Source organism: Littorina saxatilis, linkage group LG17 (assembly GCF_037325665.1).
Source record: "Littorina saxatilis isolate snail1 linkage group LG17, US_GU_Lsax_2.0, whole genome shotgun sequence".
Lineage (NCBI taxonomy): Eukaryota > Metazoa > Mollusca > Gastropoda > Littorinimorpha > Littorinidae > Littorina > Littorina saxatilis.
Window position 1 is genome coordinate 63,634,729 of NC_090261.1, and position 15,182 is coordinate 63,649,910.

The 15,182-nt window shown below is 45.3% G+C and overlaps 1 protein-coding gene across 1 annotated transcript in view; it reads right to left on the bottom strand.

Moving 5' to 3' along the window:
• The window catches only part of LOC138952097 (uncharacterized), a 161,183-nt gene that overhangs the window by 142,469 nt on the left and 3,532 nt on the right, over positions 1–15,182 (bottom strand). Inside the window, exon 2 of the mRNA XM_070323691.1 lies at positions 8,870–9,105. Within this exon, the coding sequence (XP_070179792.1) occupies positions 8,870–9,105 (236 nt within the window). The remainder of the gene's footprint in view (positions 1–8,869; positions 9,106–15,182) is intronic.

Genomic DNA, 15,182 nt, shown 5'->3' on the forward strand with positions numbered 1-15,182 from the left:
TACGCAGCGCGCGGTGGGCGAGCATATACCATCACTTAGGGACTGTGTGGCCGAGTGGTAACGCACTTGCGCTCGGAATCGAGAGGTTGCGTGTTCGACTCTGGGTCAGGCCGCTATTTTCTCCCCCCTTTCCTAACCTAGGTGGTGGGTTCAAGTGCTAGTCTTTCGGATGAGACGAAAAACCGAGGTCCCTTCGTGTACACTATATTGGGTGTGCACGTTAAAGATCCCACGATTGACAAAAGGGTCTTTCCTGGCAAAATTGTATAGGCATAGATAAAAATGTCCATCAAAATACCCGTGTGACTTGGAATAAAGGCCGTGAAAGGTAAAGTTTCGCCTAACAGGCTTGAGGTTTGCTGGTCGATGTGAATGCGTTATATATTGTGTGTAAAAAATGTTTGTTTGTCTGTCTGTCTGTAAAAAAATTCCATTTCACACGGCAGAAATTAGTATGTAAAGCGCGGAGAGCACAGTTAATTGTGGTTCGCGCTATATAAGCTCACCATAATAATAATAATAATAATAATACCAAAGCCGCTCGCCGAGTGCTTCGCGAGCGCTTTCCTGCACTGCCCTAAGAAACGGCTTTCTGTCATTCGCACTGCGGGCGACCCGTGGCGAACCGCTCTGGGCAACTCGTCTCAGTTCCCATCAGGCTTACATACTGACCACGGGGCAGTGGTTGGTCGCTGCCAAGTTTTCCCATCAAAACACGGGCCCGAGTTGGGAAAGGAACGTATCGTGTGGATGATTACGTCATTAACCGACAGACTAACTCAGTGCCCACGAGACCGGAGACCGTTTGATTGCCTCCCTAAGTGATGGGGATTACTCAGATTAAATAGGGGCCTACAACAACAACAAAAAACTAACAAACCGCCAGAGTTTGTTCGTTTGCCAGTTGCTTGCTTGGTTAGTTGTTCAGTCGCTGGTCGCCTATTTTGAGAGAGAGAGAGAGAGAGAGAGAGAGAGAGAGAGAGTCCCTTAGCGTATCAACAACTCTTGTCCCAAATAGAAATAGTTTCTGAGAGGACGTAAACTCCCCCCTCTAGTTTCAGAGAGAGAGAGAGAGAGAGAGAGATGAATGGTGGTCCCTGTGATTGCATATTACCATATTACCAGATGATTGCACGGAATGTTTGTAGCACAGTGCCATAGCACGGCCGGGAGACAGAAACAAGGCTGCATTACACGCGAGATGTCTGCCTCCACACATGCATCAGTTCCGCCCTCACCGGCCGGACACGTAATGACGTGACGATGATCATGGCGCGTGTCTCCCCGCTCGGCTCCATTGACAATGGACTCTTTTGTCCAAACAACTTTAAGCCCGGAATTATACCGGCATTCTATCATTTTACTCTTTACTCGCAAACTGCACACACAACGTTTACATAGCCAGAAACTACTGAATGGTGCCAGTGGACTCTTTCTTCCAAACAACCCAAAACCCAGAATGATCATTCCCGGCACTTTACTCACAAAGAGCAGACACAACGTGTGGAGCGCCAGACACGACAGATTAATGGTAACTTGATGTCCTCTCGCGTACTCGATCATGTTTGTCCGCACAGACTGCCCAGTAGTGACAGGCTTTCACGTCGAGATCATGTTGATCCACACAGACCTGCCCAGTAGTGACAGGCTTTCACGTCGAGCATCCTTCCCCTTGACACATACCAACAACCAACCGCGTCGCATTATTCCTTGCAGAGTGCAGGACGTTTTTGCTGAGTTATTTTAGAAGACTGACATGTAGCTGGCACACACGGAAGTATTTCAATACAAAAATAATTCCCTCTCTGCACGGGATGCAGCCAGGCTGTTGCTGTTTGGAACTGGTTTGAGCTGGTTAAACCACATTTACCGGTTTGAGCTGGTTAAACCACATTTACTGTTTGAGCTGGTTAAACCACATTTACTGGTTTGAGCTGGTTAAACCACATTTACTGGTTTGAGCTGGTTAAACCACATTTACTGGTTTGAGCTGGTTAAACCACATTTACTGGTTTGAGCTGGTTAAACCACATTTACTGGTTTGAGCTGGTCAAACCATATTTACTGGTTTGAGCTGGTTAAACCACATTTTATTTAACTTGAACACGATACATAAATAAAAGGAAAAACAACTGGGACACGACCTCAAGCGACCGCTTATATTACGTGCCCCATGCAGACAGATACAAATTAGCATGACAGTCATGACGTCGGGAATACACTACTAATCCACCAATTAACACTCGACCGAAATCCAAACAAATCAGGCATAGCGTAAGTGGTTTGAGTTGAGGGTGCATGCTCCTGTCCCATGTGGAAGCCCGCATCGACTGGTGATAATCAACATGGTCAAGACAAGGAAAGTATCTTCTTCAAGGGCCGGCAAAGGGACCAATACAAGTCCACCACACGACCGGTGATAATCAACATGGTCAAGACAAGGAAAGTATCTTCTTCAAGGGCCGGCAAAGGGACCAATACAAGTCCACCACACGACTGGTGATAATCAACATGGTCAAGACAAGGAAAGTATCTTCTTCAAGGGCCGGCAAAGGGACCAATACAAGTCCACCACACGACCTGTGATAATCAACATGGTCAAGACAAGGAAAGTATCTTCTTCAAGGGCCGGCAAAGGGACCAATACAAGTCCACCACACGACCGGTGATAATCAACATGGTCAAGACAAGGAAAGTATCTTCTTCAAGGGCCGGCAAAGGGACCAATACAAGTCCACCACACGACCGGTGATAATCAACATGGTCAAGACAAGGAAAGTATCTTCTTCAAGGGCCAGCAAAGGGACCAATACAAGTCCACCACACGACTGGTGATAATCAACATGGTCAAGACAAGGAAAGTATCTTCTTCAAGGGCCGGCAAAGGGAACAATACAAGTCCACCACACGACCGGTGATAATCAACATGGTCAAGACAAGGAAAGTATCTTCTTCAAGGGCCGGCAAAGGGACCAATACAAGTCCACCACACGACTGGTGATAATCAACATGGTCAAGACAAGGAAAGTATCTTCTTCAAGGGCCGGCAAAGGGACCAATACAAGTCCACCACACGACTGGTGATAATCAACATGGTCAAGACAAGGAAAGTATCTTCTTCAAGGGCCGGCAAAGGGACCAATACAAGTCCACCACACGACTGGTGATAATCAACATGGTCAAGACAAGGAAAGTATCTTCTTCAAGGGCCGGCAAAGGGACCAATACAAGTCCACCACACGACTGGTGATAATCAACATGGTCAAGACAAGGAAAGTATCTTCTTCAAGGGCCGGCAAAGGGACCAATACAAGTCCACCACACGACCTGTGATAATCAACATGGTCAAGACAAGGAAAGTATCTTCTTCAAGGGCCGGCAAAGGGACCAATACAAGTCCACCACCCGACTGGTGATAATCAACATGGTCAAGACAAGGAAAGTATCTTCTTCAAGGGCCGGCAAAGGGACCAATACAAGTCCACCACACGACTGGTGATAATCAACATGGTCAAGACAAGGAAAGTATCTTCTTCAAGGGCCGGCAAAGGGACCAATACAAGTCCACCACACGACTGTACTACGAAGAACCAGATCCAAACTAGGCTACAGGACAGCCAGGCTGGGTACAGCAAAACACTGTGCTGTTAGTGTGGACCAGATCACACTTGTTGTGGGGTAATATTATGCAGCCAATAAATACACAATTTGTCTGAGAAATATCACGCACTCAATAGAGGTTGATCTGGGCTGAGTGCAATGCAATGACAGCAGACAAGGTATGGCCTGGTATCATGAATGATATCATGCAGTAAGTGGGTCTCAGTCTGGTTGAGAAATATCACGAAGTCAGTAAAGGCTGGCTGAGAAATATCACGCAGTCGGTAAAGGTTTAGTTTGCTGAGAAATATCACGCAGTCAATAAAGGTTTAGTTTGCTGAGAAATATCACGCAGTCAGTGAAGGTTTAGTTTGCTGAGAAATATCACGCAGTCAGTGAAGGTTTAGTTTGCTGAGAAATATCACGTAATCAGTAAAGGTTTAGTTTGCTGAGAAATATCACGTAATCAGTAAAGGTTTAGTTTGCTGAGAAATATCACGCAGTCAGTGAAGGTTTAGTTTGCTGAGAAATATCACGCAGTCAGTGAAGGTTTAGTTTGCTGAGAAATATCACGCAGTCAGTGAAGGTTTAGTTTGCTGAGAAATATCACGTAATCAGTAAAGGTTTAGTTTGCTGAGAAATATCACGCAGTCAGTGAAGGTTTAGTTTGCTGAGAAATATCACGTAATCAGTAAAGGTTTAGTTTGCTGAGAAATATCACGTAATCAGTAAAGGTTTAGTTTGCTGAGAAATATCACGTAATCAGTAAAGGTTTAGTTTGCTGAGAAATATCACGCAGTCAGTGAAGGTTTAGTTTGCTGAGAAATATCACGCAGTCAGTAAAGGTTTAGTTTGCTGAGAAATATCACGCAGTCAGTGAAGGTTTAGTTTGCTGAGAAATATCACGCCTTCAGTAAAGGTTTAGTTTGCTGGGAAATATCACGCCTTCAGTAAAGGTTTAGTTTGCTGGGAAATATCAAGCAGTCAGTAAAGGTTTAGTTTGTTGAGAAATATCACGCAGTCAGTGAAGGTTTAGTTTGCTGAGAAATATCACGCAGTCAGTAAAGGTTTAGTTTGCTGAGAAATATCACGCAGTCAGTGAAGGTTTAGTTTGCTGAGAAATATCACGCAGTCAGTAAAGGTTTAGTTTGCTGAGAAATATCACGCAGTCAGTGAAGGTTTAGTTTGCTGAGAAATATCACGCAGTCAGTGAAGGTTTAGTTTGCTGAGAAATATCACGCAGTCAGTGAAGGTTTAGTTTGCTGAGAAATATCACGCAGTCAGTGAAGGTTTAGTTTGCTGAGAAATATCACGCAGTCAGTGAAGGTTTAGTTTGCTGAGAAATATCACGCAGTCAGTGAAGGTTTAGTTTGCTGAGAAATATCACGCAGTCAGTGAAGGTTTAGTTTGCTGAGAAATATCACGCAGTCAGTAAAGGTTTAGTTTGCTGAGAAATATCACGCAGTCAGTGAAGGCATAGTATCATAAAGAAACATGCAATCAATGAAAATTGATAACAAAACAGCGACAAAGAATGAAAGTGCCGCCGGCCCGTCATTGTTGTTGACAGTGATGGCGGGTGGGGGCGGGTCTGCACGTGCACTGTGATGGAAATGAGACAGGTCGTCACAGAGTGGGGCACGGCCGCTACATCCATTGATCCTCAGTTCAACGATCTTAGTCACGGTCAAGGCCAACATCAGAATGATTGTGTTGACTGTGTGCCTGTGTGCGTGCGTGTGTGTGTGCGTGCGTGTGTGTGTGTGCGTGTGTGTGTCACAGTATGTGTGTGTGTGTGTGCGTGCGCTTGTGTGTGCGTGCGTGCGTGTGTGCGCGCTTGTGTGTGCGTGCGTGCGTGCGCGCGTGCGCGCGTCTGTACTTGTGTGCGTGTGTGCGTCAGTGCGAGCGTGTGTGTACTTGTGTGCGTGCGTGTGTGTGTAATAATGGAATCAAAACTGATGAAATCTTGACATGGATTTTGTCTTAGAATGTCACGTGCACTCACAGACTACACCTCAACATTGTGCACAGCGAGAAAAGCCCAGTCCTCGTCTAGACTGTCATATTTCTCAGCCACGGTACGTGTAAAACTTGGTATCCTGGTCCTGTGAAGTCTTGGCTAACCCTGTGTCCTTGAAATATTGAAGGTTGCAGTTACATGTATCGAGTACCCCCCCCCCCCCCCCTGCCTGTTGACCTGCACGGTTCTTACTCACCCGCAGTGCAGCCACTTTCAACACCCTCGTTCAATCGGTCGCGTACTTTTCCTTGCCCAACGTGCCTCTCCAAAGAGGTTATAAATAGCCTGGACAGTAACCAGTGTAATTGCTAGTGTAACTGCAATAAATGGGGATTACAAATTAATCGCGAAAAAACAAAGGTGATAGTTTTCTCCAAGCACGAACCCATACTCCCCCTCTTCTTCAAAATTGGCGATGCCATAATCAATACTATAAATATCTCGGCATCATATTCAATAAACGCGGAGACATGAAAATGGCACAGAACCATCTCTCCCGACAAGGGAGCAAAGCTCTGCACTCGCTCAAACGAGCAGTACGAACAAAGAACATAAGTGTCCCAGTAATGGCGAAACTCTTTGATACATTAGTTGCACCTATTCTGACCTTTGGCTCTGAAATTTGGCTCCCTTACTGCAAAGATATAAACTTAAAGGACACGCAGAACCTTGAGAATAATCTCCTTGAAAAATGTATAACGACTGTCCTTCCGCATGAAAACGTACACATGAAATTCTGCAAGCAACTTTTAGGAGTACACAGAAAATCAATGAATCTCCCAGTACTGGCTGAATTGGGCAGATTTCCGATCAGCACAAAAATATTGGGACAGATCATATCATTTTGGTTACACATCATGGAATCTGACCAACATGGGCTTCTTCGGAAAACTTACTCAAGCCTTCTCTCACAAGAACATAAAGAGGAAAATAAATGGCTCTTATTTGTACGCGAGTTCCTGACTTCCTCAGGCTTCAAACACGTGTGGCAAAACCAAAGCACAATACACCCGGCAAGACTGAAACACGCGCTAACAAAACATGTAGAAACTCAATTTGTCAGGCTCTGGAGGACAAAAAAAGAAGGAAACTCCTCTAAACTACAGTTTTACAAGGGAGTGTCACACGACTACTCTCTACAACCCTATCTTTTGCTAACACAAGAACACAGACAGGCTATGAGCAAACTACGTATAAGTGCCCATGACTTAGAAATCGAAAAGGGCAGATACACGGGAACACCAAGGGAGGAAAGAATATGCAGAAACTGTGGAGTGGTGGAGGATGAACTTCACTTCCTTGATTCATGTACAATGTATGCTCATCTCAGGCAACAGTTATTACCGAATACTTCCACCGGCAGTGGTGAAATAAGAGTCAGTTCTCTGTTTACTGACAGCGACATCCAAAGGCAATTGGCAAAATATGTGTACGATTGTTTTCAACTACGCAGATGCAATGCGTCTTCCGACTGTCCTCAATAACCTATGCTCATCTTCAGGTCCTCTTTGTTCACCCTGTTCCACTTGGTTTTGTATTACATGTATGTTATGTTATATTGCTATTTTTCCTGTACTTATGTATCTTGAATGTGTCAATAGGCTATGTGCTTTAATGACAATAAATTCTGATTCTGATTCTGATTCTGATTCTGATTCTGTAGGTGCCCCCTGCAGTAGCAGAGTTCAGTGTTACCTTTACAACTCACACATCAAAGCCAATTCCCGGCCCCGTGCTTACCTGTTCAGCCAGTCAGTACATTCAGAGCGACACCTAGCGCTAAATGAAGACATAGCACGAGGTCTTGCTTGCATCAAGGCGTTAAGCTACACGTGGTGGCCAGCTTGGAACAGTTTCAACACTGGACGTATATACAACTCACTTCCCGAAGTTTCCCACTGTAAGCAATATGTAAATAGGACAATCCGGATTTGTACAAATTCTTGATTTCTACTGGCCGCTAGGAAGAATGAGGGTCCTCATTTCTCCTAGGAAGAACAAGGATCTGCATTTGTACTTGATATTTTCCATGAATAACTGGGATCCTTGTTTCTCATAGGAAAAACAAGGATCCGCGTTTGTCCTAGGACAATTCTGGATTGTCCTGGATACTCCGTTTGTCCTGTGACATATACATGTAGCTCGGCGGTACACCACTCAGGAAAGTGGAAAGCAACTGCCTGTGTGCAATAATTATTGTACATACCGTAATACACAAGAGCTCACAACCTGCGACAGTGCATGTAGCGTCAGGCATGAAAATTGAAAAAAAAAAATACGTAGCGCCAAGTTTCGCAGGCGCATAGCGCCAAGTTTCGCAGGCGCGAAGCACCAAGACTTTCAGGGGGGTCCGGGGGCATGCCCCCCCCGGAATTTTGTTTTTCAAGGGTGCAATTTGGTGCAATCTGGGGCTATCTGAGCCTTAAAATTGGATTCAAACATGGCCCCAAAACTATTTTACTATAACTATGACTAGGAAAAAAAAAAAAAAAGAAAAAAAAAAGAAAAAAAAAAAGGAAAAATACGGAAAAAAACCAAAAAAAAACGGTTTATTTTTTTAAAAAATACGGAAAATACGGAAAATACGGAGAATTTTCATGCCTGTAGCGTGTTGCGAGGCTGAGACTCATTCAAGTTTGAAACGAATTGTTTCTATTTTTATAAAATCCTGAGTTAAACGCAGTGATCTAAAGGCAAAGTAAAACGCGACTACCTTACCACAACCAAACTAACCAGAGATGGTCGTTTGCAACTGTTTAGTGCGACGGTTTTAATACAGCTGGCTGCATTCAGCTTTGCTGGGTGGTGTTTCTATTACGTCTAGTTGGAATGAGTGAGATAGCCTCCTGGCAGACAACGAAAGTGTGTGTCTGAAGCGTCACTTTGTGATAGTGAAACCTCAAGGTAAGGCCAGAGACACGAAAGACAACAGAGAGTAAGATAAAGGTCATGAAAATGTCATGAGTGAAAGTTCACATGCTCATACCCAGCGTTGACCACGCGACAGCTACCACACTGACACAAATAGTATAAGTGGTAAAGTGAAATAGTACACGACTGACAGACTACGAAACTTTAAGACAAACAAACAAACAACCCAAAACACCAACAACAAAAACAAACAAAGGAAAAAGAAACGAACAATGTTTTGGTCTTTGCAATCAAACATTCAAAATGATATTCTTGTGCTTGAACAAGATTGACATTTTAAATCTGTATCGCCAAGTAAATTTCGCTCTTACGACTCACCTCTAGCAAGGCCTGCTTGTCGACCAGCTCGACCGGGTCTGTCTGCAGGCTGTCGTCACTGGGTCCTGCTGCAGTGTCCTCCCACTGCTGTGCAGCATCCTGTGAGTGCTGCAGGGAGTCTGGCAGCGAGTGCTGCAGTGACGTCACACACTGGTGTTTCTTCTTCAGCCACTTGCGTACGTTGAGCAGCGCGGCGTTCAGAGTGCTCAGCTCGCGCTCCGGGCTCGTGGCCAGGTCTGCACACACACACCATTCGTGCCATCATTTCATTTCATTTCATTTTCATAACTTTATTGTCCCATCGCTAGGAAATTCGGGTCGCTTCCTCCCAGTGGAAAGCTAGCAGCAACAGAGTCGCACTACCCAGGTGTCTGCGTGTTTAGGTGTATTCAGCCACCTGCACTTATAGCAGAATGACCGACGTCTTTTACGTGCCAAAGTGGTGACAACATGGATACCGTCCCTGAGTCTGCACCAGTGTCCGTCCCGGCCCGGATTCGAACCTGCGACCATAGGATCACAAGTTCAGTGCTCTACCAACTGAGCTACCGGGCCCCATCAAGAGACAATCATCAATAAAGGAAACATTTGTCAGGCTAGGATGAGCACAAAACCAGACATGTTTCCAGTTCATTGAAAAGTCAAAGGAATTGGTTAGACATAACTACCCTTTACGAAAAGCATCAAACACAGACATAAAGGACTGAACCATCAACACCACTCAAATAAGACTACGATCAAACGCAAAAAAGAATCATGTCATTGCTCATGAATGATGGATTCATCAACGAGTCTTTGAAGGGACTTGTCTGCCCGTGTTCTGTTAGTGTACTTTGCCAATCATTCTGCATGCTGTCGAGTCGACTTTTTCTTTCTTTTTGCCAAAGACTGCTGGTTTCTGATGTCAGCTATTGTGTCTATCTTCTGTATTTGGCTAACGTGAAAGCGACCTGCCTGGTTGCCATTAAAGGGGACTATGGTTAAAGTGTCTACCCCGGTATGAAACTGGTTATTTGGCCACTTCGCGACCAGCGACGAAAGCATGTATCACATTGTGACGAAATGACCAGCCTGGACACCCTGTGACCGTAGCGTGACAGGAACGCACAGCATGGCACCGCACTTTACTCGACCAATGATGATCGTAACTTATGCAATGTTTTAAGAATATAGGACGCGCTATCAGAGAAACTAAGGCACCTACTGCTAGGATAGTTCCACCCAGACAATATCTCTGTTCCACCTTGTAACTGGGGCTGACCACGCGTGTTTGTGCATGTTGCAGGGCATGTTGCAGGGCAAATGTGCAAACACAGCAGATTTATATATTCCGTCTCTTCGCCTCCACGATTTGCAACTGCTGCATTGCGTCGGAGCAACACGTTTAGGTCTTCACGGGTAGGGCGGAGTTGTGGACGCTCGCTACAGCTCGCCATCAAGCACAACCATCAACCCTTTCAATCCGTATTCATTTTGGTCACATTCTAACCCGTGGAGAGGTACACAGAGAGCTATTCAATGATGCTTTGGGTTTCACGGGAGTGCACTATTAATCGCGGTGTTTGTATTGCTGTGAGCCTAAGTAATACAAAGGGGTTCAGCCTGGTTCAACATCAGTTTCTTTAAACAGGTGACGGAAAAAGTCAACCAAGAGATAAAGGCAGATATTGCTTCAAAACGAATGAATAATAAATGAATGCCGGGGAAATAGAGACGTAACGAAAGTGTATATATTTGAGCTACAGCCGGGTCAGATGTATAGTATACATATGTAGTTACAAAAACATGGGCCAAACGTATAAAACAAAGTAAACGAACAAGAAAAAAGAAAAAGACAACCTGCTACAAAAACAACACCAACGGTGACGACAACAGAAGGTACGATAAAAACACCAGCAATTCACATTTGCACGACACAACCTGGCCGTTGAACTTCGAATTGTACTAGCACAATTTAATGTTTTACTTAAAAGGGATAATACCGGAGACAAAAGGCCCTCAGTTCGCTTCTTAAGTTATACTATAGGATTCTGCGTTACAATTAATACTAGCGCGCAGGAGGACTGCCTTCACTTCCCCAAAGCAAGGTTTGTAAAAGCTTAATTCAATGTCGTAAAATAGGCGGCGCTTCTTGACTACTTTTAGTTTCCAACACCCGAGAGATGAAGCGCCCTGAAGCGCATTCACTCACTTTGATTTAATCAATTATCATACTGGCGGTGCGTATTTAAGCAAATCGTGCTATGTGCGTTAAATTAAGTTACAGTGGATTCTACAGATTCTTCAGATTCGTCAAATACGCCAGAAAATCACTCCCCCCTCCCCCCCCCCTCCAAACCGTCAGATAAATAGTATTCCTTGAACTTGTCAAACTGATGACGGGGGGACAGTGTTCCACCACAAGCTTATCAAGACACATGTTGCTTGACCTGCTTATGCTTTATGCTTCTACTGATTGGCAGACTGGCAGGAAGTTCGACCGAACGGTGCCTGGAAAATTGTTCTATCATCAGATTGCACTCGCAATTTCAAACCCTATGCAGGACGATTTTAAATATTTTACCTGTGCTGCGTCAGCGTCTTTTGAGGGATGAGTCAGCCAGCCACGTGCAAACTGTCCACGTGTCAGTCAATTCAAAGCTTTTCTGTCAGATCCACAAGACCATCGATCGTTTTAAAAGCAAGGAAGCGTGGCGGTACACAGAGCGTGAAGCGTGCACAGGGTGGCTGTCACAGACCTGTGTGTGGGTGTGAGGCACATATATAGCGTGGATAGTGCAGCCTGGTATTCCTGGCCAGGCCTGGAGGCAGTATGCTGTGAGTACCTGGGTAAACACCCGTCACACTGCCTGGTCGATATTGCTACCTGGTCCTGCACTATTAGGTTACCTGACGCGACCTCTCTCTCTCTCAGTCTCTCTCTCTCTCTCTCTCTCTCTCTCTCTCTCTCTCTCTCTCTCTCTCTCTCTCTCTCTCTCTCTCTCTCTCTCTCATTTCTAACGTTCGCGTACTGATTCTCTGTGTGTGTGTGTGTGTGTGTGTGTGTGTGTGTGTGTGTGTGTGTGTGTGTGTGTGTGTGTGTGTGTGTGTGTGTGTGTGTGTGTGATTTTCACGGATGTATCAAAGTTGTCCGTGCTAAAAAAATACATTTTGCCTTCTGCTGTTTACCTTCCCTCCCCCAAAAAACACACACAAACAAAACCCACACACAAAACGCAATAAAAACAAGTATTGACCTTAACGGGTAATATGGGTCTATGCTGTAACACACCATCATCATAGACAGTCATCTTCACAGAACAGCGGGACAGTGTCAGGTCCGATATAGCGGGGTCCCTAGAGAGGGCAGAGAGCGGGACGTATTACTGTAACACACCATCATCATAGACAGTCATCTTCACAGAACAGCGGGACAGTGTCAGGTCCGATATAGCGGGGTCCCTAGAGAGGGCAGAGAGCGGGACTTGTTGCTGAAACACGCCATCACCGAGCCATGATCGATGCGATGGCTTCTCCCCGCCTTGTCCGCCTGGCCATCCGGGTATTGCAGGATGAATGAATGATGGGGAACATGGTCATAGCGGGGCGGCTGGGTACACATGTCTCTAATGTACCCGCTGTTATGGGTGAAATGGACAACTGTGGATGATACTTTGATGTAGAATGTGGCAGGATTGTTACAGTGCTAAGCCCGGATGCCAAACGTGACGAGCTGTTTGCACAGTTAATTAATCGTGTTTCCCTCCTCGGAAGCACCACCCCCCCCCAGAAAAAACCCAAACCTCCCAAAACCAACTAAACAACAAACAAAGAATTAAACAAATATGCAACCAACCCCTTTGTCCTCCCCTTCCTCCCATTAAACGAACAAAGAAACAACCACCACATCCCCCCAAGGTCAACAACAAACAAACACCAAAGCAATGAAAACAGGGGTTTTTGTTAAAAAGAGACACACACAAAAAAAAAACAACCTCACACACTCTCTTTTGGATAACAAACTGAATAAGTGGAAGCATAGTTTCTAGTCTTTCCAAAATGTTTACAGAAACTGACAGAGGGCGCAGAGAGCAGACGCCATCGTCGCAGCATCTCTCACTGGAATCGGAAACAGTCCTTATTAAATGCCCGGATGTTGGAGCACTCTACTATCACGTACTAGTGACCATCTTTAATCAAAGAACTAGTGACCATCTTTAATCAAATAAGGTTGGCGTGACTACAACACGTCAAGGACTATATGCTGGGCATCCTGCCTTCTCACGCACTGTTGCTAGGCAACAAGTCGCAGACCTCAGGCCGGAAATGTGTGACTTTAATCACACCGATATGTCTAAAGTGTTGACAAACTGACTTGATTAAGAATCAATATATGAATAACGAACACCACTGATTTTGCAGATGATGAGGTAAAACTGACACCAAGGTTCTGTCAAGCTGATTTGGGGCTTCCGTTTATCCCCGGACTGGAAAATCAAAACCGACTTTTGTGAAAATGTTACTTGTTCTGAGTGCTCCTCTGATTTTCCAACAAAATACCCCCAACCACACGCACGCACGCACGCACGCACGCAAACACACACACACGCAAACGCACACACACAAACACTCACACTCATATACACACACACACACACTCATATACACACACACACACACACATATATATATATACTATAGTAAACATCGGTATGTGAAATCTCCATCATCCACCCACCACACGCCTTCAAGTTGTTGAATAAACACTGTTTAAACCACACGCCTCAACAATCATGTCAGGGAATGGAGGCAAGGGGAAGGGGGCTGGGGGGGGGGGGGGGGGGGGGGGGGGGATGGGGTAGCAGAAAGACATGACAAGAACTGAGTCAGCGTGAGCAATCTGGGCAGAGAACTGCCAGTGGGTGGGGGGGGGGGGGGGGGTGAACGTGAGGTGTGAATAGCGCTGACCAGCAGACGACCTCTGCAGTGACCAGACAATCGATCAGTACTGGACCCTGACTGTCCAAGGCCCGGTCAGTCTCACACTGACTGTCCCCCGGTCAGTCTCACACTGACTGTCCCCCGGTCAGACTCACACTGACCACACACAGCAAGCAGTGCTCGCCTTACACCCCGTCCACTCACTACAAATTAAACGGATACTATTGATCTCGCCGCGTTGGAGGAGAATCTCTGGCTAATTTGACTAATTTAATTCATTTGGGAAATCCAGTGTACCGTAATGTAGACGCACATGGCACACTCTATTAACTGCACATGGCACGATTTGCACCAAAAAGCAGCACAGGCATGCTCTATTAACTGCACATGGCACGATTTGCACCAAAAAGCAGCACAGGCATGCTCTATTAACTGCACATGGCACGATTTGCACCAAAAAGCAGCACAGGCATGCTCTATTAACTGCACATGGCACGATTTGCACCAAAAAGCAGCACAGGCATGCTCACTAATTAATTACATCAAAGAGAAGGAATGAACAAGCGCTGCATCTCTCCTGTGCTGAAGTTCAAAAATAGTACCGAACCGGTTCACGTTAGTTGCGCCACCAGGGACCCAGCGGCCCTGGTAACTGACAACATCGAGTCGACTGGTCAAGGGAAATATATAACCAAATTCTCACACAAGAGTGCACTTTTCATTGAATGTTTCAACAACTTTTCTTCTTTCTTTTGGTTTTGCAAAGTGAAGACAGTCTTGCTGCAAGATGCCGTTATTTCTAACCCTGAACCTCATCGTAAAACTTTCAAAGCGACCTGAAAGCAATTTCCCTAAGATAGTATCCCTTTAACACCTGGCGACAAACGGTGGAAACAGAACTGAAGACCCTGAACCATAGGTGGGGTGCCATCTTGAGACTCGTCCAGAACAGACAGGAGTGGAGGTCCTTTGTTGCTACCCTATAAATGATGCCAACCGGTATAACGGGCAGCAAGGAAGTAAGTATCCCTTTAAAGCCTAAGACACTTTGGCCTTGTCTTGTCAGTGATCGCTTGTCCGGCTAACAATCACCGGCAAACATCATCGCTTGACACTCTATTCACTTACAGAGTTGTGCCTTGAATACCCTAGCCTCGTTAGAGACTGCTGCTGGTCAGTTTCACAATCACCACACATAGTCCGACAAACTTCATCGCTTGACACTCTATTCACTCTCTGTACATCGTTGTGCCTTGACCACTTTGGCCTTGTTATTGACAATGACGACTATAAGTCCGGCAAGTAGCATCACTTTGCACTGTGGTCAATAGAGCGTCGTGCTTTGACAGTACATGCAGTGGAACCTTACTTTAAAGACCTTTTTTTTGTTTGT